Source organism: Bufo bufo, chromosome 3 (assembly GCF_905171765.1).
Source record: "Bufo bufo chromosome 3, aBufBuf1.1, whole genome shotgun sequence".
NCBI lineage: Eukaryota > Metazoa > Chordata > Amphibia > Anura > Bufonidae > Bufo > Bufo bufo.
In genome coordinates this window covers 693,316,570-693,342,378 of record NC_053391.1, presented here as the reverse complement: position 1 = coordinate 693,342,378, position 25,809 = coordinate 693,316,570, and the positions used below count along the sequence as shown (strand labels likewise).

General features: G+C 39.0%; 1 protein-coding gene across 3 annotated transcripts in view; it reads left to right on the top strand.

The window, feature by feature from the left end:
* PDE2A (phosphodiesterase 2A) overlaps positions 1 to 25,809 on the top strand; it is a 426,878-nt gene that overhangs the window by 257,817 nt on the left and 143,252 nt on the right. For all 3 annotated transcript variants that reach the window (XM_040426563.1, XM_040426562.1, XM_040426564.1), the window contains 2 exons: positions 12,284 to 12,393; positions 13,809 to 13,864. In XM_040426563.1, coding sequence (XP_040282497.1) covers positions 12,284 to 12,393; positions 13,809 to 13,864 — 166 coding nt within the window. The remainder of the gene's footprint in view (positions 1 to 12,283; positions 12,394 to 13,808; positions 13,865 to 25,809) is intronic.

Here is a 25,809-nt window from a genome sequence, read left to right as displayed (position 1 = left end):
GGCGATAGAGAACCAGACCATACTTCTCCTGTGCAGACGCTACTTCCTGTCAGCCATATTTGCTCTCATGGAGTTAATCTCTTGGTCGCCGATAGTCCCTCTGTGCTCTTAAAAGCTTCTAAATCCTCCACTTCCACCAATGGTATCTGCAGACTGTACAATCACCCCTGCTAACTGTTTTCAAGATCACTGCTTGCAGTCAAGGAACTGAAACATGCGTATGTACATTTAGAGACTGAAAAAGTCACTCTGTTGCAGGTGTTTTTGAGCAGCACAAATCCCTCTCCTGATGGTTTGTTACAGTGTATCAGGGCAGATACAGAGGACTGGATGCAATTGTAACAAACTCTCAGTTATGAGAAGTACATAGAGTGAATGCTTCCATTTACTGACACCAAGCAGAGATCCTATAAATGGCTCCATTACACAGTCCTGGAGGTATTCAGGACACAGCGGCTGCACATCGCAGTATCATGGAGGTTTTGCGGGCGTCTCCTTGCGCCTCATTCTTTTATCCGCCTCCTGCGCTGTAATGAGGTGGCAGACATCAGTATTCTGCGCTCCCCTCGCCCGCCGCCCTTTAAAAGGGTGAAATGGCAGAAATGTTTCCTCATCAGATACGACGCGTGTTCGGAGATGTTCACACAACAGATTCTCACTTTAATTGGTGTTTATTGTGGGAAAGGTCAGGCAGAGCGGCCGGCGCGCAGAGTTACACGTCTCCGGGGGCCGAATCGGGGGAGCCCGGCTTGCAGGATTTTTAAACCAAAATAGTATTTTCAGGAGCAGAGATCACTGTTCGTACGAGGTGATAGGGAATCATTTATGCGTTTCCATCAGAGAAATGCATTTACTGAATGATTTCCACATGGCACGCTGCCACGTTTATACCAGGGCGCAGGGAAATCATTGGAATACAGACGAGTGCCAGCAACAAATCTATGCAATATCTACTGGAGATAAGTAGCTTCTGGTTTGCAGTAAGTTATCATTAAAAGCTCTGGACACTTGGGGGGGGGGGGGGGGGGGGAGAAATTGTTTTAATTATTGCATTGTACTAATTTTGAGCTAAAAATATTTTTTTCAATTGGTCTTTATATTTTTTTAAAAGTTGAACCACTGTCTTTGTGCAGCCTCGAGTTTATTAGTAGCAGGATCTGAATTTTCACTCTGTTCCGTCAGGCAGCTCAGCTGACGGCTTCTTATCTCTGACCTCTGACATTATAAATTTATAGTTCAGTTCTTGTCTTACTGATTATGTGGCTTAACTCAGTGTTTATGACCTTTTTAGTATGAAGGTTATTAGATGACCGGGACAAAGGGAAAGTAAAAGGTACTGTTCACACATCTAGAAAAACAGTTACACACCATTGTGACAGAACAAATATTTTTTAATAAAGACCAATTAAAAAAATGATTTTTAGCCCAAAATGAGTAGAATGCAATCATTAAAAAAAAATTGCCCCTGAAGGTGTACAGAGCCTTTAAGTGCATGCCTAGAACATAGCAAGACTCTGAAGCGTCATCAACAGTATGAAAGGCGGACTCAGCTGGCGACCTGTGCTGGCGAGTCTACTGGAGGGTGCCCTGTTGGCTCTGATTGTATGGAGGTTCTCTACAGACATAGACAAAGAGCGGAGGCACTACTTACATGAAGGGTACGGCCACAGGGAGAAACCAATGAGAATAAGAGCAAATACTGAGGATTACACCCAGTATACAGGACAGGAGATGTGGTACTGTGCAGTGTATATATACAGAATAAGAGCAGATACTGAGGATTACACCCGGTATACAGGACAGAGAAGTGGTACTGTGCAGTATATATATATACAGAATAAGAGCAGATAGTGAGGATTACACCCAGTATACAGGACAGGAGAAGTGGTACTGTGCAGTATATATACAGAATAAGAGCAGATACTGAGGAACTCTTTTTTAATTTTATACAAAAATACAAAAACTTTGCCATAAAATTTTCCAAACAAGGTATAAAGTATATACACTTACCCTACTGGCCCAGCTACATGCATACTATCTCGTTCATACCTACTAAAAAAAAGGGAGAAAATGAAACCTAGCCTAACGTAAACATCCGATCCGGCTGAATCCCGACTATATACAAATTTATACAAATTGCTCAGAACAGAAAATAAATTACAACTTCTTACAATAAAAAAAATAAATAAACCTAAAATAATCATAATAGAAATATCAAATAACTATAATTTTTTTTTTTTATACACACACACATTTATGAGAAAACACAAACCTATACTAACCCTACCAATCTATCTATCCCATCACCTTCACCCAGGGCCAACCTCCGCCTCTTGTCCCTCTATGAGGCCAGCCCTTCCTCCACCACCCAAACCCAGCCCCCCGCCTCATGTCCTCCTATGTCCGCATAGTCCAGGGCTGGATGCAGGCCTCCCCACACAAAAATATGAACCTCCCCACCCCATCCCACCCAACCTAACTACACCCCACTTACCCTATCATACAATATATATAACTTATAACAACCATATCAATCTATACAAACCAATATTAAAATCCACCCGAAGGCCCAAGTTCAGTCATCTGCAAACCTTTCTTCAAAAACTCATCTTAAGTACAAAACAAAAACCTAATGTGAAAGCCTCAGCCCAACACCAGAAAAGTGCTACTGAGGCTAAGGCACATCAAGGGTGAAGCCTCTCCAGAGGTAAGAGACCCCATCTGTACCCACCCTTTCGCACTCAAGAGAATGAACCTTCGCCAGGTCACCTAGAATGTTCCTACACACCTCTTCCACAGGGAGGACTTTCTGCTGGGTTGAAACTAAACACCGTGCGTTCTATGTGAAGTACCTGATCACTATGCTAGCTATAAAAGCTGTGCATGGGTCCCTTCTTCCCAAACCTTTGAATGCTCTATAAGCCCATTCCGCATAAGAGAGGTTGGCTAGCCTAGGCCAGCCAATGGATGCACCCACCCGTTTGTATACCTCTGTATTAAAGGGACACTGAAGCAGGAAGTGCTCCATACTTTCCAGTATGTTGCCACACTCCTCCCGGGGACAACCGCTTTCATCAGAGTTCCTGTACTTCAAGTTGTCCCTTACATACAGCTTCCCGTGAAAGCAGCGCCAAGCCAAGTCCCAAAACTTCAAGGGGATCCTTGCCGAATTTAACAACTGTAACCCCTTGTCTAGATCCCGGCTTGGGCAATCCTTAAGGGCCAGGGGCTTCCAGAAGTGGGTCAACAAGACCCTCTCGTCAAGGGATCTCCTTGACTGGGTCTTCATTCACTCCCAAACCCCACCGGCGGATCACCTTCAGAATCGGGTGACATAAGCCGGAAGATATCCGTGAGGTGTACACAAATCCTTCACTTGCCCTCCTGTCTCCCACTCCTGGAAGAAAGGCCGAAACCAACCCCTGCAAGAGACTACCCACGGAGGAGCCCTCTCTTTCCAGAGGTTTTCCAGGTTGATCTTAACAAAGGTGTTCACAAGGAACACCACGGGGTTGACCATACCCAACCCCCCTAATCTCCTCGTACGGTATGTCACCTCTCTCTTGACTAGGTTCAGCCTATTCCCCCATAACAGTTGGAACAACAGACTGTAAACCCAAGTCCAGAGAGGTTCTGGCAAGACACATACACTGGCCAAATAGATAAGCAAAGGGAGAAGGTAAGTCTTGATCAGGTTCACTCTTTCCTTGAGGGTCAAAGACCAACCCTTCCACTGGTCAACCTTCTGAGCGGCGATATTGAGCCTGCTGTCCCAATTTTGGGTGGGATAATCCCCATGGCCAAATTGAACGCCTAGGACTTTGGCTGACGACTGGGGCTCTGGGAGGGTTAATCACGGACCCGGCGACTTCCGAGTAGCGTTCTACCTCCGACATCACGTATTCCGCCTCCCCTCCCGAGGACACAAAAACAGTGACGTCATCGGCATACGCTACCACCCTCAAAGTGGCTTCTGGCTCCTCCAGACTCATCCTGACTCCCGCTAACAGTCCACAATCAATCCTCCTAATAAAAGGATCAATCACAAACACGTATAAGAGCGGGCTCAATGGACAACCCTGGCGGACTCCAGACCCAACCTCAAAAGGGCTGCCAGACCAACCGTTTACCAGCAGGAAACTCTCTGCCCCTGCATACAAGATCTTTAACCAATCGACAAACCCTCCCGGCAGGCCAAATTTCAGAAGGACTGCCCAGAGGTACTCATGATTAACCCGATCAAAAGCTTTTGCCTGATCTAAGGCCAGCATGTACCCCTTCCAGTTACCCGCCCTACTCTGTTCCACTGCCTCTCGGACATCGAGCACAGCACTAAATGTGCTTCGGCCTGGAACTGAGCAATGTTGGGTCTCCGAAAGTACCGATTAAACAGTATCTTGGCCAGAATCTTTCTGTCTGTATTGAGAAGCGCTATGGGACACCAATTCTCAAGGCGGCTCGGATCTTTACCCTTTGATATAAGGATCAGAGCTGACCTCCTCAATGACCTCGGCAGAGCACCCGAGGATAGGCACTTATTGAATACCTTAGTCAAGAGGGGAACCAAGGAGTCCTTAAATGTCTTATAAAACTCGGATGTTAAGCCATCCGAGCCTGGCAACTTCTTTAGGGCAAGCCCTTCGATCGCCAGGCTGACTTCCTCTTCTCTGATTTCTTCTATCAAAACGCCAAGAGAGCGGTCTACTCTTGACTCAGGGATGGTTTCAGCCAGGAAAGCCGAAATCCTGTCCCGATTCAGATCCTTCTTCCTCAAGAGGCACGAGTAGAAGGACTTGACAATTTCCAAGATCTCTGATCTGGACCTATCCAGAGATCCCGTACCATCGACCAGTCCTGTCACCAACTTACTTTTCACTGACATCTTACAGTTTCTGTAAGGGTCGGGCGAACGGTACTTCCCGAAATCCCTCTCAAAAACCAAAGATGTGTGCCTATCATACTGGCACCTCCTAAGCAAAGATTTCACCCTGGAGATATCCTCTCTGCTTCCTCCAGTCGAGACCAGTTGTTCAAGTTTCCTCCTCAGACCCTGATACAAGCGGTACCTGTCCAGGGACCTGAGGCTCGAGAGCTGGCGGAAGAATTTTGCCACCCGATCTTTGAATATCTCCCACCACTCAGACTTAGTGTCACAAAGATCCAGCAATTCTACCTGACTCTGAAGGAAGTCCTCAAAGGATTGTCTCACCTCTGCTTCCTCCAGGAGGGCCGAATTTAGCTTCCAATAGCCTCTTCCCATTTGGGGAGATTCTGCAACATTCAAAGAGAACATGATTAGAGAGTGATCAGAGAATTCCACCTCTACCACCTCTAAAGGTGAAAAAGTAGTCTCCTCCTTTAAATAAAACCTATCTATTCTGGAACTAATCTGACTACCTCTAGAATAAGTGAAACCCTCGTGGCCTGCGGTGTGCCTAATGTGGACATCCACCAGGCGAGCCTCGCTAGCTATGCTATTCAGGGATACACTATCATAAGCCAGCCGGTCTCTGGCGCCTCCCCGGTCTTGGGACCTTGTGACTGTATTAAAGTCCCCGCCAAAGACCACCTGCCGACTCGTAAAAAGGAAAGGTTTGATCCTCATAAAGAGACGCTTCCGATCCCACCTGGTTTGGGGACCATAGATGTTTATCAGGCGAAGCTCTTGACCCTTCATGAGGACATCTAAAATCAAACACCTCCCCATTTCTAACTCAATCACTCGTCGGCTTTCTACTGGAGCGGTAAAAAGAACCGCCACTCCGCTATACGGCTCAGCCGCAAGAGACCAATATAATGGACCACACCTCCACTCCTTTTTTGCTTTATACACAGCCGTCAAATCTGGCAGCCTGGTCTCTTGCAAAAATAAAATGTCAGCTTCAACCCGGCTGTGAAAATCAAAGGCTGCAAACCTAGCCGCATCCGATTTAATACTGGCGACATTAATGGTCGCCAGCGTCAACGGAGTGAGTGCCACCATACAGAGTGATTAAGTTAGACGGCCTTCTTCCTTCCATTTTTTTCCCCTTGTTCTTCTTACCCCTCCCGGGGCTACCCCCTAAGGTGGCACGATTTCTTTTGAGAGAGACAGTGGTGTCCATCTCATTAGTCACCACGGCCTTCCCCTTCGCACCACCCTTGTCATTCCCATTCCCAGTGTCCAGACCCGTCCCACCTCCCGAGGACCTTACATCCTCACCGGAGGGGGGCACGGGTCCTTCCAGAGGCTCCTTCTCTTGCCCCTCTGGTTCCCCACCCTCGACCCCCTCCCCAGAAGAAGAGGAGGCGGAGATCTCATCCAAGGTGAGGTACCGGTTGGAAAGATCCAGGGGAAGAGAGTTAGGACCAGAGAGGTCCAGAAGGGAGCTGGCTTCAACCTCCGCAGCCACTCTGATTGGGCTAGATCTTTTTTTGGTCAGACGTTTCCTTCTTGTTATTTTATACTCTGTCACACTCCCCTCTGTTGCACTCTCGTAGCAAGAGGACAGAGTAACCTCGGAACGGTTTAGTCTCCTGAGTTCCTCATTCACCTCGTTATCCCCCAGGATCTCAGCTCTAGGAGAGGCATTCTCTTGGGAGGACCCAGGCACCACCCCAGGGCGGGGTTCCACCTGCCCCCTCTCCATTTAACGCCTCTCCCTCCTTCTCTGCTGGGACGGGCCGTCTTTTCTCTTCATCGACCCCACTGCCCTGTCGCCTTCGCCAGTACTCGCCCCGATGGTGGGGGCCTGCCGGCTCGCCTCCGCGCGTACACTTGCCACGTTGGCGACAGAGCGAGGGCAACGACTGAACGGGTGCCCTAGCTCACCACACAGGTTGCATCTAATCTGCCCACAAGATGCAGCTAGATGGCCTTCACCCCCGCACAACGCGCACCTCTGCACTTGGCAGCTGGCGCTGAAGTGTGAAGGGCTGCCACACTTGTAACACAGCTTAGGCTGCCCCCTGTAGAACACCATGATCCTATCCCGAAAAAGGAAAGCAGATGATGGTATATGGGAAACCGAACCCCCTGAATGTTTCAACTTAATCTGAAACGTCCAGGCACCCGACCAGATGCCAAACTCATCCAGGTTCTTTCTAGGAAGACCCTGGACATCCTATTACCTGCTCAACCAGGTCAAGATGTCAACACAAGAAAGTGACTCGTTACGGGTCAGAACGGTCACCTTCTTGACCTCATTCTGGCGGGTTATCGCTTGCACGAAAAAACCCCTGCCAGTCCGGCTGGTTTTTTGCCAGTTCATACCAGGACCAGAAAAGTTCAAGACCCTCTGGCCGGGTAAAACTGACATCAAATTCCCGGGTGCCATACGGATGTATCAGGGCAAAGATGTCACAAGCCCTGATGCCCATCTGAAAGAGAAGCTCTGCCACCCTCTTCCTAGTAGGACACGCTTCATTGCCTCTCCATTTCAGACAGACAATATTCCATCTGGTTGACCCGGGGCCGGTTGTGGGTGAGGACCAGGTGGTCTCGCCCCCGCCTTGCTCTCGGAAGGCACGCAGGCCATGCCTGTCTATCCAGAAGGATAGATCCACCTGCTGCCCCCCTACTGTAATGGAATTCTCCCTTCTCCTAAGAGCCTCTAGAAGTTGCCGCTGCAAGTTACCGTCACTTGTACTATGGCCAGTGGGAATAAGGAGAGGGATATTGCAATGCAACTGGTGTGTGATGGGACCTCTTGTTGTAATCATACATCTAGAATAAGAGTTGGTACCGGAAATAGTGCGGGCAAGCAGCGGGCACCTGATGTGTATGTTGTGATCTTCCCTGCCGTGGTTATTTCCAGCTCCAGTCGGCAGACACTGAACGGAATTGATTTCCAGGATGAAAATAATGTGTCATGAGGTGTCTCATTTGTGTGATGGATGCAGCGTGATGAGAGGAAGCAGACGCCGCTTCTCTTCTCATTTGGTCAAGAAAGAGAATCATCTGTTTTCTATGTGATCAGTAACTAGCCAGGAAAACCGCTCTGCCCAATCCTGCAGCGGAAGATGTCATAAGTCATTATCCAGGAGGAAAGACCGAAAATCAGCGCCATACACTGAGGGGAAGAGGGGTCAACCAGGAGGCAAATAACAACAAGAACCCGACAAACTAACCATGTAGTATACTGTCATCTATCAATATTATAGAGGGCGGTATTATAGTAATTATATTCTTGTACATAGGAGGTAGTATTATAGTAATTATATTCTTGTACATAGGAGGTAGTATTATAGTAATTATATTCTTGTACATAGGAGGCAGTATTATAGTAATTATATTCTTGTACATAGGAGGTAGTATTATAGTAATTATATTCTTGTACATAGGAGCAGTATTATAGTAGTTATATTCTTGTACATAGGAGCAGTATTATAGTAGTTATATTCTTGTACATAGGAGGCAGTATTATAGTAGTTATATTCTTGTACATAGGAGCAGTATTATAGTAGTTATATTCTTGTACATAGGAGCAGTATTATAGTAGTTATATTCTTGTACATTGGAGCAGAATTATAGCAGTTATATTCCTGCACATAGGAGCAGTATTATAGTAGTTATATTCTTGTACATAGCAGGCAGTATTATAGTAGTTATATTCTTGTACATAAGAGGCAGTATTATAGTAGTTATATTCTTGTACATAGGAGCAGTATTATAGCAGTTATATTCTTGTACATAAGAGGCAGTATTATAGTAGTTATATTCTTGTACATAGGAGCAGTATTATAGTAGTTATATTCTTGTACATAGGAGCAGTATTATAGTAGTTATATTCTTGTACATAGGAGCAATATTATAGTAGTTATATTCTTGTATATAGGAGCAGTATTATAGTAGTTATATTCTGTTACATAGGAGCAGTATTATAGTAGTTATATTCTTGTATATAGGAGCAGTATTATAGTAGTTATATTCTTGTACATAGGAGACGTATTATAGTAGTTATATTCTGTTATATAGGAGGCAGTATTATAGTAGTTATATTCTTGTACATAGGAGCAGTATTATAGTAGTTATATTCTTGTACATAGGAGCAGTATTATAGTAGTTATATTCTGTTACATAGGAGCAGTATTATAGTAGTTATATTCTTGTACATAGGAGACGTATTATAGTAGTTATATTCTGTTATATAGGAGCAGTATTATAGTAGTTATATACTTGTACATAGGAGCAGTATTATAGTAGTTATATTCTGTTATATAGGAGCAGTATTATAGTAGTTATATTCCTGTACATAGGAGACGTATTATAGTAGTTATATTCTGTTATATAGGAGCAGTATTATAGTAGTTATATACTTGTACATAGGAGCAGTATTATAGTAGTTATATTCTTGTACATAGGAGCAGTATTACAGTAGTTATATTCTTGTACATAGGAGCAGTATTATAGTAGTTATATTCTGTTACATAGGAGCAGTATTATAGTAGTTATATTCTTGTACATAGGAGACGTATTATAGTAGTTATATTCTGTTATATAGGAGCAGTATTATAGTAGTTATATACTTGTACATAGGAGCAGTATTATAGTAGTTATATTCTTGTACATAGGAGCAGTATTATAGTAGTTATATTCTTGTACATAGGAGGCAGTATTATAGTAGTTATATTCTTGTACATAGGAGCAGTATTATAGTAGTTATATTCTTGTACATAGGAGGCAGTATTATAGTAGTTATATTCTTGTACATAGGAGCAGTATTATAGTAGTTATATTCTTGTATATAGGAGCAGTATTATAGTAGTTATATTCTTGTACATAGGAGCAGTATTATAGTAGTTATATTCTTGTACATAGGAGCAATATTATAGTAGTTATATTCTTGTATATAGGAGCAGTATTATAGTAGTTATATTCTGTTACATAGGAGCAGTATTATAGTAGTTATATTCTTGTATATAGGAGCAGTATTATAGTAGTTATATTCTTGTACATAGGAGGCAGTATTATAGTAGTTATATTCTTGTACATAGGAGCAGTATTATAGTAGTTATATTCTTGTACATAGGAGGCAGTATTATAGTAGTTATATTCTTGTACATAGGAGCAGTATTATAGTGGTTATATTCTAGTACATAGGAGCAGTATTATAGTAGTTATATTCTTGTATATAGGAGCAGTATTATAGTAGTTATATTCTTGTACATAGGAGCAGTATTATAGTAGTTATATTCTTGTACATAGGAGCAGTATTATAGTAGTTATATTCTTGTACATAGGAGCAGTATTATAGTAGTTATATTCTTGTACATAGGAGCAGTATTATAGTAGTTATATTCTGTTACATAGGAGGCAGTATTATAGTAGTTATATTCTTGTACATAGGTGCAGTATTATAGTAGTTATATTCTTGTACATAGGAGGCAGTATTATAGTAGTTATATTCTTGTACATAGGAGGCAGTATTATAGTAGTAATATTCTTGTACATAGGAGCAATATTATAGTAGTTATATTCTTGTACATTGGAGCAGTATTATAGTAGTTATATTCTTGTACATAGGAGGCAGTATTATAGTAGTTATATTCTTGTACATAGGAGCAGTATTATAGTAGTTATATTCTTGTACATAGGAGCAGTATTATAGTAGTTATATTCTTGTACATAGGAGCAGTATTATAGTAGTTATATTCTGTTACATAGGAGGCAGTATTATAGTAGTTATATTCTTGTACATAGGTGCAGTATTATAGTAGTTATATTCTTCTACATAGGAGCAGTATTATAGTAGTTATATTCTTGTACATAGGAGACGTATTATAGTAGTTATATTCTGTTATATAGGAGGCAGTATTATAGTAGTTATATTCTTGTACATAGGAGCAGTATTATAGTAGTTATATTCTTGTACATAGGAGCAGTATTATAGTAGTTATATTCTTGTACATAGGAGCAGTATTATAGTAGTTATATTCTTGTACATAGGAGCAGTATTATAGTAGTTATATTCTTGTACATAGGAGCAGTATTATAGTAGTTATATTCTTGTACACAGGAGCAGTATTATAGTAGTTATATTCTTGTACATAGGAGGCAGTATTATAGTAGTTATATTCTTGTACATAGGAGCAGTATTATAGTAGTTATATTCTGTTACATAGGAGCAGTATTATAGTAGTTATATTCTTGTATATAGGAGCAGTATTATAGTAGTTATCTTCTGTTACATAGGAGCAGTGTTGTAATAACCAATGATTTGTTTTTTTGGGGCGGGGGGTTCGCTTTCTTCTCTGTATTTTGTCTATTTAGAAGTTATTAGTCTCCTTCTTTCTTCCTTGGTTACATTTGCAGTACATTATTCTCTCCGTCCTCCCAGTGACTAGGCTGTGTATTGTTTCCGGCATACACCATTAGTCAGCGATCATAGAATCAGGTGCTAAAGTCTTCACACCTTGAAACCAGTCTGTAGCCCCCACAATATATCAGCAGCTGTGCCAGATTTATTATGGTGATCGCCTGTGTGAATGCCGCCGACTCCACACGTTGCTTTTAATGTCAGTGACAAATTATATGATCTTAGGGAAGTTAAGTATATGAAATCACAGCCCGTCACATAATACATGGGCAGACGTCAGCGCTGCCGCCAAGTGTAATGTTAATTAAATGTGCTCACTCGCGGCTGCTTCGCTGATGATTTGCAGTTGGCGAAGCCGCTGTATATCAATGGCGCTGAGAGCGACTCGCCCATGGTTCAGGAAAGGTGCAGCTTCAATAATTGTTAATGATATTTTTTGTTTGCAGTTTCGCCGACCCAATACTCGGGTTCTTTGTTTTTTCTTTTTGGGTTTTGGTGAATGTATTTTTATACTTAGACTTTGATATTGCTCCTTTCTATAGCCTTTATTAGGTGTTGCCAATCCAGCAGAATTCCTATTGCAGTGCTATGTTTGAGTAAAGTATAAAACCTGACGTAATAGCAGAATTATGAATACAGCTGTGGATGGGACTGCAGTAGAAGACATGATGCACATATATATGTGGCATACATTTTTTATTGGAATCTACATCTGTAAAAGTGAATGAAGCTTTATGAGTGACTAGAATGTATGGCATCATGTAATAGTAGAATTGTGAATACAGCTCTGGTTGTGATTGGAGTATAATAACGGATATAACTATAGACTATAATAAAGTCAAAGTTCTGCCATTCAGGACCTGCAGAAACCAAAGTGCGGTCATATTGTCACCCAACTTTCTCAGAAACAGACATAGCTAAGAAAGGACTCAATAGAACCTGTTTCCTCCGCAGTGATTCCGGACTGACCGTTGTGTTTATCTTAGGGATTCTGTTCTGCTCCGGAAGAGGATTGAATGCAGTGGACTGACCCCGTCTGAGCTCTTGGGTCAGAGGATGAGCAGTCTGGCAGCACCACTTCCCCCAGATAAACAAGGTGGGTTCATAGCTGACGGTGCAGAGGTCCAGTGCCAGGTGACAATTCTTTTGACTGCAGACCTTCATGATAACAGCGAGGAGATGATAACATTCCCATAATCACAGTGTGAGGTTCCTGTGTCCGCAGAGCACTGTCCTCCACCAGGGTAATAGCAATGATCAGCACGGTTACCTATGTCTGTACCGGGGGCTCGCACACCTGCAACAATGAGAGACACAGAGGAGGTCACGGGGTGGCCATTTTACTGGTTTGGAATTACATTCTTATCTCCTCTAGTTAGTCTCCAAAGAGGAAAGACTTGACGTGAATGTAACAGCGCACCGTGTGGTCCGACATGGTATTACATAATATAAATAGTTTACTCCATGTAACAGCACACCGTGTTGGTCAGACATGGTATTACATAATATAAATAGTTTACTCATATAAACATAGAATGTGTCGGCAGATAAGAACCATTTGGCCCATCTAGTCTGCCCAATATATCTGAATCCTATGAATAGTCCCTGGCCCTATCTTATATGAAGGATAGCCTTATGCCTCTATATACTCCATGTAACAGCACACCGTGTGGTTAGAAATGGTATTACATAATATAATTAGTTTACTCCATGTAACAGCACACCGTGTGGTCAGACATGGCATGACATAATATAAATAGTTTACTCCATGTAACAGCACACCGTGTGGTTAGAAATGGTTTTACATAATATAAATAGTTTACTCCATGTAACAGCACACCGTGTGGTCAGACATGGTATTACATGATATAAATAGTTTACTCCATGTAACAGCGCACCATGTGGTGAGACATGGCATTACATAATATAAATAGTTTACTCCATGTAACAGCACACCATGTGGTTAGAAATGGTTTTACATAATATAAATAGTTTACTCCATGTAACAGCACACTGTGTGGTCAGATATGGTATTACATAACATCCATAGTTTACTTCATGTAACAGCGCACATTGGGGTATAGTTATCATGGGAGTAATTGTAAGTCAGTTTAAATTGAGTCTGCAGGTAATTTTTTCACGTGACCACTGCAGCCAATCTCTGTCCTCCCCGGTAAGCGTCACAAGACCACCAGGGACAGTGATTCGCTGCACCGGTCCCAGGATGGACACCTGCATGTCAGCACTGCTGCCGTTTAAACAAACATATGGAGGAGAACCGGACCTGCCGCACAGAAAATGGCAGCGGAGGAAAGAGGCGAGTATAAAATAATGTTTTCAGGCATTTAGAGCCGTTGGGGGGATTTAAGATTAACTCTGAAAATCCCTTTAATTATTAGATAAAACATCATAAATGATATATAAAATATCTACAGCACCTATAACGGTTTAATCCTCGCCACATGATTCCTAATCCACAATGGTGACAACTGTATTTTCCCTTATTTCTAGTGCTGATTCTACCCCTGATAGAACAGGACAGTGGGCGAGTCGTCTGCGTCATACTGGTAAGTACCGTTATACTGGGCTCATGTATAGTAATCGTACAAAAGTGGCACTATTAAATATATTCTTGTACATAGGAGGTAGTATTATAGTAGTTATATTCTTGTACATAGGAGCAGTATTATAGTAGTTATATTCTTGTACATAGCAGGCAGTATTATAGTAGTTATATTCTTGTACATTGGAGGCAGTATTATGGTAGTTATATTCTTGTACATAGGAGGCAGTATTATAGTAGTTATATTCTTGTACATAGGAGCAGTATTATAGTAGTTATATTCTTGTACATAGGAGGCAGTATTATAGTAGTTATATTCTTGTACATAGGAGCAGTATTATAGTAGTTATATTCTTGTACATAGGAGGAAGTATTATAGTAGTTATATTCTTGTACATAGGAGGCAGTATTATAGTAGTTATATTCTTGTACATAGGAGCAGTATTATAGTAGTTATATTCTTGTACATAGGAGCAGTATTATAGTAGTTATATTCTTGTACATAGGAGCAGTATTATAGTAGTTATATTCTTGTACATAGGAGCAGTATTATAGTAGTTATATTCTTGTACATAGGAGCAGTATTATAGTAGTTATATTCTTGTACATAGGAGCAGTATTATGGTAGTTATATTCTTGTACATAGGAGCAGTATTATAGTAGTTATATTCTTGTACATAGGAGGCAGTATTATAGTAGTTATATTCTTGTACATAGGAGCAGTATTATAGTAGTTATATTCTTGTACATAGGAGCAGTATTATAGTAGTTATATTCTTGTACATAGGAGCAGTATTATAGTAGTTATATTCTTGTACATAGGAGCAGTATTATAGTAGTTATATTCTTGTACATAGGAGCAGTATTATAGTAGTTATATTTTTGTACATAGGAGCAGTATTATAGTAGTTATATGCTTGTACATAGGAGCAGTATTATAGTAGTTATATTCTTGTACATAGGAGCAGTATTATAGTAGTTATATTCTTGTACATAGGAGCAGTATTATAGTAGTTATATTCTTGTACATAGGAGCAGTATTATAGTAGTTATTTTCTTGTACATAGAGGCAGTATTATAGTAGTTATATTCTTGTACATAGGAGGCAGTATTATAGTAGTTATATTCTTGTACATAGGAGGCAGTATTATAGTAGTTATATTCTTGTACATAGGAGGCAGTATTATAGTAGTTATTTTCTTGTACATAGAGGCAGTATTATAGTAGTTATATTCTTGTACATAGGAGCAGTATTATAGTAGTTATATTCTTGTACATAGGAGCAGTATTATAGTAGTTATATTCTTGTACATAGGAGGCAGTATTATAGTAGTTATATTCTTGTACATAGGAGGCAGTATTATAGTAGTTATTTTCTTGTACATAGAGGCAGTATTATAGTAGTTATATTCTTGTACATAGGAGGCAGTATTATAGTAGTTATATTCTTGTACATAGGAGCAGTATTATAGTAGTTATATTCTTGTACATAGGAGGCAGTATTATAGTAGTTATATTCTTGTACATAGGAGGCAGTATTATAGTAGTTATATTCTTGTACATAGGAGGCAGTATTATAGTAGTTATATTCTTGTACATAGGAGGCAGTATTATAGTAGTTATATTCTTGTACATAGGAGGCAGTATTATAGTAGTTATTTTCTTGTACATAGAGGCAGTATTATAGTAGTTATATTCTTGTACATAGGAGGCAGTATTATAGTAGTTATATTCTTGTACATAGGAGCAGTATTATAGTAGTTATATTCTTGTACATAGGAGGCAGTATTATAGTAGTTATATTCTTGTACATAGGAGGCAGTATTATAGTAGTTATATTCTTGTACATAGGAGCAGTATTATAGTAGTTATATTCTTGTACATAGGAGCAGTATTATAGTAGTTATATTCTTGTACATAGGTGCAGTATTATAGTAGTTATATTCTTCTACATAGGAGCAGTATTATAGTAGTTATATTCTTGTACATAGGAGCAGTATTATAGTAGTTATATTCTTGTACATAGGAGCAGTATTATAGTAGTTATATTCTTGTACATAGGAGCAGTATTATAGTAGTTATATTCTTATACATGGGAGGCAGTATTATAGTAGTTATATTCTTGTACATAGGGGCAGTATTATAGTAGTTATATTCTTGTACATAGGAGCAGTATTATAGTAGTTATATTCTTGTACATAGGAGCAGTATTATAGCAGTTATATTCTTGTACATAGGAGCAGTATTATAGTAGTTATATTCTTGTACATAGGAGGCAGTATTATAGTAGTTATATTCTTGTACATAGGAGCAGTATTATAGTAGTTATATTCTTGTACATAGGAGCAGTATTATAGTAGTTATATTCTTGTACATAGGAGCAGTATTATAGTAGTTATATTCTTGTACATAGGAGCAGTACTATAGTAGTTATATTCTTGTACATAGGAGCAGTATTATAGTAGTTATATTCTTGTACATAGGAGCAGTATTATAGTAGTTATATTCTGTACATAGGAGCAGTATTATAGTAGTTATATTCTTGTACATAGGAGGCAGTATTATAATAGTTATATTCTTGTACATAGGAGGCAGTATTATAGTAGTTATATTTTTGTACATAGGAGCAGTATTATAGTAGTTATATTCTTGTACATAGGAGCAGTATTATAGTAGTTATATTCTTGTACATAGGAGCAGTATTATAGTAGTTATATTCTTGTACATAGGAGCAGTATTATAGTAGTTATATTCTTGTACATAGGAGCAGTATTATAGTAGTTATATTCTTGTACATAGGAGCAGTATTATAGTAGTTATATTCTGTACATAGGAGCAGTATTATAGTAGTTATATTCTTGTACATAGGAGGCAGTATTATAGTAGTTATATTCTTGTACATAGGAGGCAGTATTATAGTAGTTATATTTTTGTACATAGGAGCAGTATTATAGTAGTTATATTTTTGTACATAGGAGCAGTATTATAGTAGTTATTTTCTTGTACATAGGAGCAGTATTATAGTAGTTATATTCTTGTACATAGGAGCAGTATTATAGTAGTTATATTCTTGTACATAGGAGCAGTATTATAGTAGTTATATTCTTGTACATAGGAGCAGTATTATAGTAGTTATATTCTTGTACATAGGAGCAGTATTATAGTAGTTATATTCTGTACATAGGAGCAGTATTATAGTAGTTATATTCTTGTACATAGGAGGCAGTATTATAGTAGTTATATTCTTGTACATAGGAGGCAGTATTATAGTAGTTATATTTTTGTACATAGGAGCAGTATTATAGTAGTTATATTCTTGTACATAGGAGCAGTATTATAGTAGTTATATTCTTGTACATAGGAGCAGTATTATAGTAGTTATATTCTTGTACATAGGAGCAGTATTATAGTAGTTATATTCTTGTACATAGGAGCAGTATTATAGTAGTTATATTCTTGTACATAGGAGCAGTATTATAGTAGTTATTTTCTTGTACATAGAGGCAGTATTATAGTAGTTATATTATTGTACATAGGAGGCAGTATTATAGTAGTTATATTCTTGTACATAGGAGGCAGTATTATAGTAGTTATATTCTTGTACATAGGAGGCAGTATTATAGTAGTTATTTTCTTGTACATAGAGGCAGTATTATAGTAGTTATATTCTTGTACATAGGAGGCAGTATTATAGTAGTTATATTCTTGTACATAGGAGCAGTATTATAGTAGTTATATTCTTGTACATAGGAGGCAGTATTATAGTAGTTATATTCTTGTACATAGGAGGCAGTATTATAGTAGTTATATTCTTGTACATAGGAGCAGTATTATAGCAGTTATATTCTTGTACATAGGAGCAGTATTATAGTAGTTATATTCTTGTACATAGGAGCAGTATTATAGCAGTTATATTCTTGTACATAGGAGCAGTATTATAGTAGTTATATTCTTGTACATAGGAGCAGTATTATAGTAGTTATATTCTTGTATATTGGAGCAGTATTATAGTAGTTATATTCTTGTACTTCGGGAGTTGTTTTGTAAATGTGATCTAAAAACTTCTTCAAAATTGAAACAACTAAGTTAATCTTGTTAGTGGTATTAAATATGTTGCTCTGTTTGTAACACTAACCACCATTCCCAGCTATAACTTACCTAGAGTGTGTTTAGAGTGTATTGCACCCTTTCACTACCGGAGGTTTTTATTATTTTCCACTTATCTTTCTTTAACCATAATTTTTTTATGCTTCCGTTCATATAGCTGTATGAGGGCATATTTTTTGAGAGATTTATGGCATAAAATGTAGTGGAAAGCAGTAAAATAATTCCAAATGGGGTGGAATTGGAAAAAAATAAACGCAATTCCTCCTTTTACGGGTTTTGTTCCCATAGGGTTTCCTTTGCGGCAAATCTAAAGCCATGCCCTTCATTCTATGGGTCAGTACGATTACAACGATTTTTTTATCTCTAAATTGTGTAAAAATACATTTAAACTTTGATTAAAAATATATATATTTTTTACACCACCATATTCTGACAACCATAGTTTTTTTATACTTATGTCTACTGAGCTGTTTAGGGACTTCTTTTTTGCGCGACAATCCATCGTTTATATTGATACCATTTTGGAGTGGGCTTGACTTTTTGATCACATTTTATTGCATTTTTTGAGGTAAGAGAAGCAATGAAAAAATGGCAAATCGGCCATTTTGACCCTTTTGTTCTTTCCGCCATTCGCCGTATTGGAAATTTTTTCATATTTTAATGGTATGGATGTTTTCAGTCGTGGTGATACCCATGATGTTTATATTTATTGTTATTTAGGTGTTTATTTTTAATTATATGGAAAGGAGGGAAACTTTTATTTTTTTAAATTTTTTTAAATTTTTTTTAATATTTTTTTAAAATTTTGTGATTTAGATTTTTTTTGTACTATCAGGGATTTTTAAAATGGGGTTTGGATTGAAAATTGCTCATTTCTTATCCTTTATCGTCAGCGAGGCTCATAGTGTTCAGCGCAACTATCGATGGCTCCATTCGGCGCAGGGGCTGTTGGTAGGAAGCGCGAGCTTACGAGTTTTTGCACATTAAGACGCCGTGATATCACTTGATCACGGCATCTAAAGGCTTTAATTACTGAGATCAGCATTATTGCCGGTCACTGTAATTAGCCGCAGGTCTCTGCTGTTTAAGACAGCAGAGACTTCCCGGCCATGACGCCCGCTGTACATGTATGGCGCTTGTAGCAAAATGGGTTAAAAGCACTCCCACAAAAAATGTTTGTTCTGTGACCTGCCAGAAAGGCACATGATGTAAATTGTAGTGAAGGTAGTTTTCTGACTAGTTACTGTGTTTGTGAGTCGTAATCTCGCTTCTGGCACCCATAAGACTTGTGAATGCAGCTCTGGATGTGAGTGGAGTATCAGTTTTGAGAGATGTAACCTTTAGAGAAGAGCAATTCCACTTGACTTTAGTCATTTCTCTTTAGGGCTTAGTGACATGTGGAGGTATGTAGTGAGGAGACGTGTCATGGCCGCCTCATCTTGTCTTGCTCTCTAGATTCTTAACTATAAAACGTTTGTAGAATATTTCCACTATTTACTGATCTGCAGGAAATCAGACAGAGGGCAGATTAATCTCAGCACACAACAACCCCGCAGAAAGCAGCTTCTGGGTTTTCTTAATGAGCAATCTGTTGAAAAGAAAAAAACAAATCTCCCATCATCTCTCCGCGAAGCCTGATGTATTGAGTCTTATGATTGCCGGATAATAATACATACGTCCCTGGCGCCGCGCCATTCACTGTGGATCTAATTCATCTGCTTTATTAACAACAAATGTGACTCGAATGCACCGCGAAGGCTCCAATGACTGTTTAGGACCCAGAATATCAGAACATTCACTCCAAGAAATGTTTCCCAAAGTATAATTAATCTCCTGTAATGAATTTTCGCTATGAACCTTTTATACAAGCAGAACATTACTGAAATTACCTCTAGAATAGTGATATCCCTGAAATCCGCAAGCTGCTAATGAAGGTCTAGACTCTACATTCACACACTCATTTAAGGGGAAACTCCACTTACTACTGACATTACTATAATATTGTCCACTGTGTACTAGAGTATAACTACTATAATACTGCTCCTATGTACAAGAATATAACTACTATAATACTGCTCCTATGTACAGGAATATAACTACTATAATACTGCTCCTATGTACAAGAATATAACTACTATAATACTGCCTCCTATGTACAAGAATATAACTACTATAATACTGCTCCTATGTACAAGAATATAACTACTATAATACTGCCTCCTATGTACAAGAATATAACTACTATAATACTGCTCCTATGTACAAGAATATAACTACTATAATACTGCCTCCTATGTACAAGAATATAACTACTATAATACGTCTCCTATGTACAGGAATATAACTACTATAATACTGCCTCCTATATACAATAATATAACTACTATAATTGTGCCTCCTATATACAGGAATATAACTACTATAATACTGCTCCTATGTACAAGAATATAACTACTATAATACTGCTCCTATGTACAAGTATATAACTACTATAATACTGCTTCCTATGTACAAGAATATAACTACTATAATACTGCCTCCTATGTACAAGAATATAACTACTATAATACTGCCTCCTATGTACAAGAATATAACTATTATAATACTGCTCCCTGTGTACAGGAATATAACTACTATAATACTGCTCCTATGTACAAGAATATAACTACTATAATACTGCCTCCTATGTACAAGAATATAACTACTATAATACTGCCTCCTATGTACAAGAATATAACTACTATAATACTGCTCCTATGTACAAGAATATAACTACTATAATACTGCTCCTATGTACAAGAATATAACTACTATAATACTGCTCCTATGTACAAGAATATAACTACTATAATACTGCCTCCTATGTACAAGAATATAACTGCTATAATACTGCTCCTATGTACAAGGATATAACTGCTATAATACTGCTCCTATGTACAAGGATATAACTACTATAATACTGCATCTATGTAAGAGAATATTACTACTATAATACTGCCTCCTATGTACAAGAATATAACTACTATAATACTGCCTCCTATGTACAATAATATAACTACTATAATTGTGCCTCCTATATACAGGAATATAACTACTATAATACTGATGCTATGTACAGAAATATAACTTCTATAATACTGCTCCTATGTACAAGAATATAACTTCTATAATACTGCCTCCTATGTACAAGAATATAACTGCTATAATACTGTCTCCTATGTACAAGAATATAACTACTATAATAATGCCCCTATGTACAAGAATATAACTACTATAATACTGCTCCTATGTACAAGAATATAACTACTATAATACTGCTTCCTATGTACAAGAATATAACTACTATAATACTGCCTCCTATGTAAATGAATATAACTACTATAATACTGCCTCCTATGTACAAGAATATAACTACTATAATACTGCCTCCTATATACAATAATATAACTACTATAATTGTGCCTCCTATATACAGGAATATAACTACTATAATACTGATGCTATGTACAGAAATATAACTTCTATAATACTGCTCCTATGTACAAGAATATAACTTCTATAATACTGCCTCCTATGTACAAGAATATAACTGCTATAATACTGTCTCCTATGTACAAGAATATAACTACTATAATAATGCCCCTATGTACAAGAATATAACTACTATAATACTGCTCCTATGTACAAGAATATAACTACTATAATACTGCTCCTATGTACAAGAATATAACTACTATAATACTGCTTCCTATGTACAAGAATATAATTACTATAATACTGCCTCCTATGTACAAGAATATAACTACTATAATACTGCCTTCTATGTACAAGAATATAACTACTATAATACTGCTCCCTGTGTACAGGAATATAACTACTATAATACTGCCTCCTATGTACAAGAATATAACTACTATAATACTGCCTCCTATGTACAAGAATATAACTACTATAATACTGCTCCTATGTACAAGAATATAACTACTATAATACTGCCTCCTATGTACAAGAATATAACTACTATAATACTGCCTCCTATGTACAAGAATATAACTACTATAATACTGCTCCTATGTACAAGAATATAACTACTATAATACTGCTCCTATGTACAAGAATATAACTACTATAATACTGCTCCTATGTACAAGAATATAACTACTATAATACTGCCTCCTATGTACAAGAATATAACTGCTATAATACTGCTCCTATGTACAAGGATATAACTGCTATAATACTGCTCCTATGTACAAGGATATAACTACTATAATACTGCATCTATGTAAGAGAATATTACTACTATAATACTGCCTCCTATGTACAAGAATATAACTACTATAATACTGCTCCTATGTACAAGAATATAACTACTATAATACTGCTCCTATGTACAAGAATATAACTACTATAATACTGCTCCTATGTACAAGAATATAACTACTATAATACTACCTCCTATGTACAAGAATATAACTACTATAATACTGCCTCCTATGTACAGGAATATAAGTACTATAATACTGCTCCTATGTACAAGAAAATAACTACTATAATACTGCTCCTATGTACAAGAATATAACTACTATAATACTGCCTCCTGTGTACAAGAATATAACTACTATAATACTGCTCCTATGTACAAGAATATAACTACTATAATACTGCCTCCTATGTACAAGAATATAACTACTATAATACTGCTCCTATGTACAAGAATATAACTACTATAATACTGCCTCCTATGTACAAGAATATAACTGCTATAATACTGCTCCTATGTACAAGGATATAACTGCTATAATACTGCTCCTATGTACAAGGATATAACTACTATAATACTGCATCTATGTAAGAGAATATTACTACTATAATACTGCCTCCTATGTACAAGAATATAACTACTATAATACTGCTCCTATGTACAAGAATATAACTACTATAATACTGCTCCTATGTACAAGAATATAACTACTATAATACTGCTCCTATGTACAAGAATATAACTACTATAATACTACCTCCTATGTACAAGAATATAACTACTATAATACTGCCTCCTATGTACAGGAATATAAGTACTATAATACTGCTCCTATGTACAAGAAAATAACTACTGTAATACTGCTCCTATGTACAAGAATATAACTACTATAATACTGCCTCCTGTGTACAAGAATATAACTACTATAATACTGCTCCTATGTACAAGAATATAACTACTATAATACTGCCTCCTATGTACAAGACTATAACTACTATAATACTGCCTCCTATGTACAAGAATATAACTACTATAATACTGCCTCCTATGTACAAGAATATAACTACTATAATACTGCTCCTATGTACAAGAATATAAGTACTATAATACTGCTCCTATGTACAAGAATATAACTACTATAATACTGCTCCTATGTACAAGAATATAACTACTGTAATACTGCCTCCTATGTACAAGAATATAACTACTATAATACTGCCTGCTATGTACAAGAATATAACTACTATAATACTGCTCCTATGTACAAGGATATAACTACTATAATACTGCCTCCTATGTACAAGAATATAACTACTATAATACTGATCCTATTGTAGGAAGGCGCAAGGGGCCATCATTGACGGAAGGTATGTGTCACCGAGATTCCTGACCTCGGTGAGGTAAGAGCCGGTCATTTCATATGTCAGCCGCATCTAGTGCTGGCTGACATGGTTTTGCCATTTAGTATGGCTGTAAAGCCGATCTGGGCCGGCTCTTACTGGGAGCTCTGTCAGTCTCTGTGTTGGGACCTGGGAGTTTGGGACTGGGTAAAGGCCTGCTACCTTGTTGGCGTGAGAGCAGGTGGTTTCTGCTATGTCCAAGGACTTCTGCATTGCTGCATGGTGTGAGCAAACACCAGACTCAAGGTGACTGTTTTTTCTTTGAAACTGACTATTTGTTGTCACTTTCCTTATGTGTGAATAAACGCTGAACTGTTTAAATGCAAAATACAAATGTCATCGCACACTACATCCAGCATTCTGCCCTGCCTCTATGCTGGATGAGGCATTGGTGTACATTTTGGCCAAAGCGTAATAAGCCACTCACCACGTCAAGGTCGCCTCTATGGAGTGGTCCCTAACACTAGTTCCTACCTGTTTATGGGCCATGACAGCCACACAAAGTCCAGGGAATGCAGGTGCAGCATGCACACCAAGCACACTCTGCTTTTAACCCCGTCCGGTGCCATTACAGCTTTCATCGGATCCAGGGGTGCAAGTACCAACATGCACGCTGAGCCCACCATATACTTCTCCTGGAGCCAAATGGCTTCTGGTAGGTTCTATATAAGCAGACTCAGTTTTATACTGACTTTAGAACCAGCCTCCAGGACAGATTGACTGGTCAGGTGTGCTTGACTCAAAGGAGATCGCCACGCCTCCAATATATACTACAAATAAGTATATAGTGGGCTCAGCATGCATGTTGGTACTTGCATCCCTGGATCCGATGAAAGCTGTAATGGCACCGGACGGGGTTAAAAGCAGAGTGTGCTTGGCGTGCATGCTGTACCTGCATTCCCTGGACTTTGTGTGGCTGTCATGGCCCATAAACAGGTAGGAACTAGTGTTAGGGACCACTCCATAGAGGCGACCTTGACGTGGTGAGTGGCTTATTACGCTTTGGCCAAAATGTACACCAATGCCTCATCCAGCATAGAGGCAGGGCAGAATGCTGGATGCAGAGTGCTATCACATTTGTATTTTCCGTTTGTATATGTATTTCGCCATAGCGATGTGCACCTACATACAGGGTTGTGCTGACTGAATCACCCACATTTTTTCTTTCTTTTTTTCATTTTTTTTTTCATTTTTTTCTTTTTCTTTACTGAACTGTTTAAGTTAAAGACTTTGTTATTGCCTCTATACTGCGTCCGCTAGACTGCCTACCAGAGCAAATCCCCACAATTGGTGTCGGATGCAAGCAAACGCAGTGAGGCAGGCCGAAAAGTTTTTGTTTTCCCCGGCACAAGTGCCTGTCCTACATTAAGGCGACAAGGTTACGACCCTTGTCCCCTGACAAAATGGAGGCGGTCGTGAAAGCTCTCGTGGAGGCTAACTTGCAGCAATGGGAGGCTAACAAGCAGCAGCAGAAAACTAACCAGCTGCTTTTACAACATGTAATGGCGTTGCAAGCGGCAGGAGCGTCCCAGAACGTCCATAACGCCTGAAAATCTGTCCATGCGGCGATCCCTTGGATGACGTCGAGACCTAACTGGCGTTGTTCGAAAGGGTGGCCATGAGGGAAAAGTTACCCCGAGACCAGTGGGCGGAGGTCGTCGCTCCGTTCCTGGCGTCTGGACCCCAGCAAGTGTTTTGTGATCTCCCCGATGATAAAGCGGCCGACTACCTGATCATAAAAGGTGAGATCCTGGCGAGACTGGGGATGAATGTGTTAGTCCGGGCCCAGCGAGTGCATCAGTGGGATTTTAACCTACCAGACCGCAGTATTATGACCTGTTACACCGTTTGCAAAAATAGCTGCAGCCTGAGATACTGACTCCCACTGCTATGCTGGACCGTCTCTTGGCGGATGTGTTCTGGAGGGCTTTGCCATAGACCCTTTAGCACTGGATCGGCCAGGTGTCTCCGGGTAATGCCTTGGAGATGGTCGACCTGGTGGAGCGCTATGAGGCCACAAAGAAATCTACAGGGGGGTTCTTTTGGGAGGGGGCCCGTCAAACCCCGGAAATCTCCACCCCAGACCCGGCGGCCGGTGCCAGCCAAACCCGCCCAGGACGTACCCCCTGTAGATCCAACCCTGGTGGTCTTCTGGCAATCCAACCCTGGTGGTCAGCA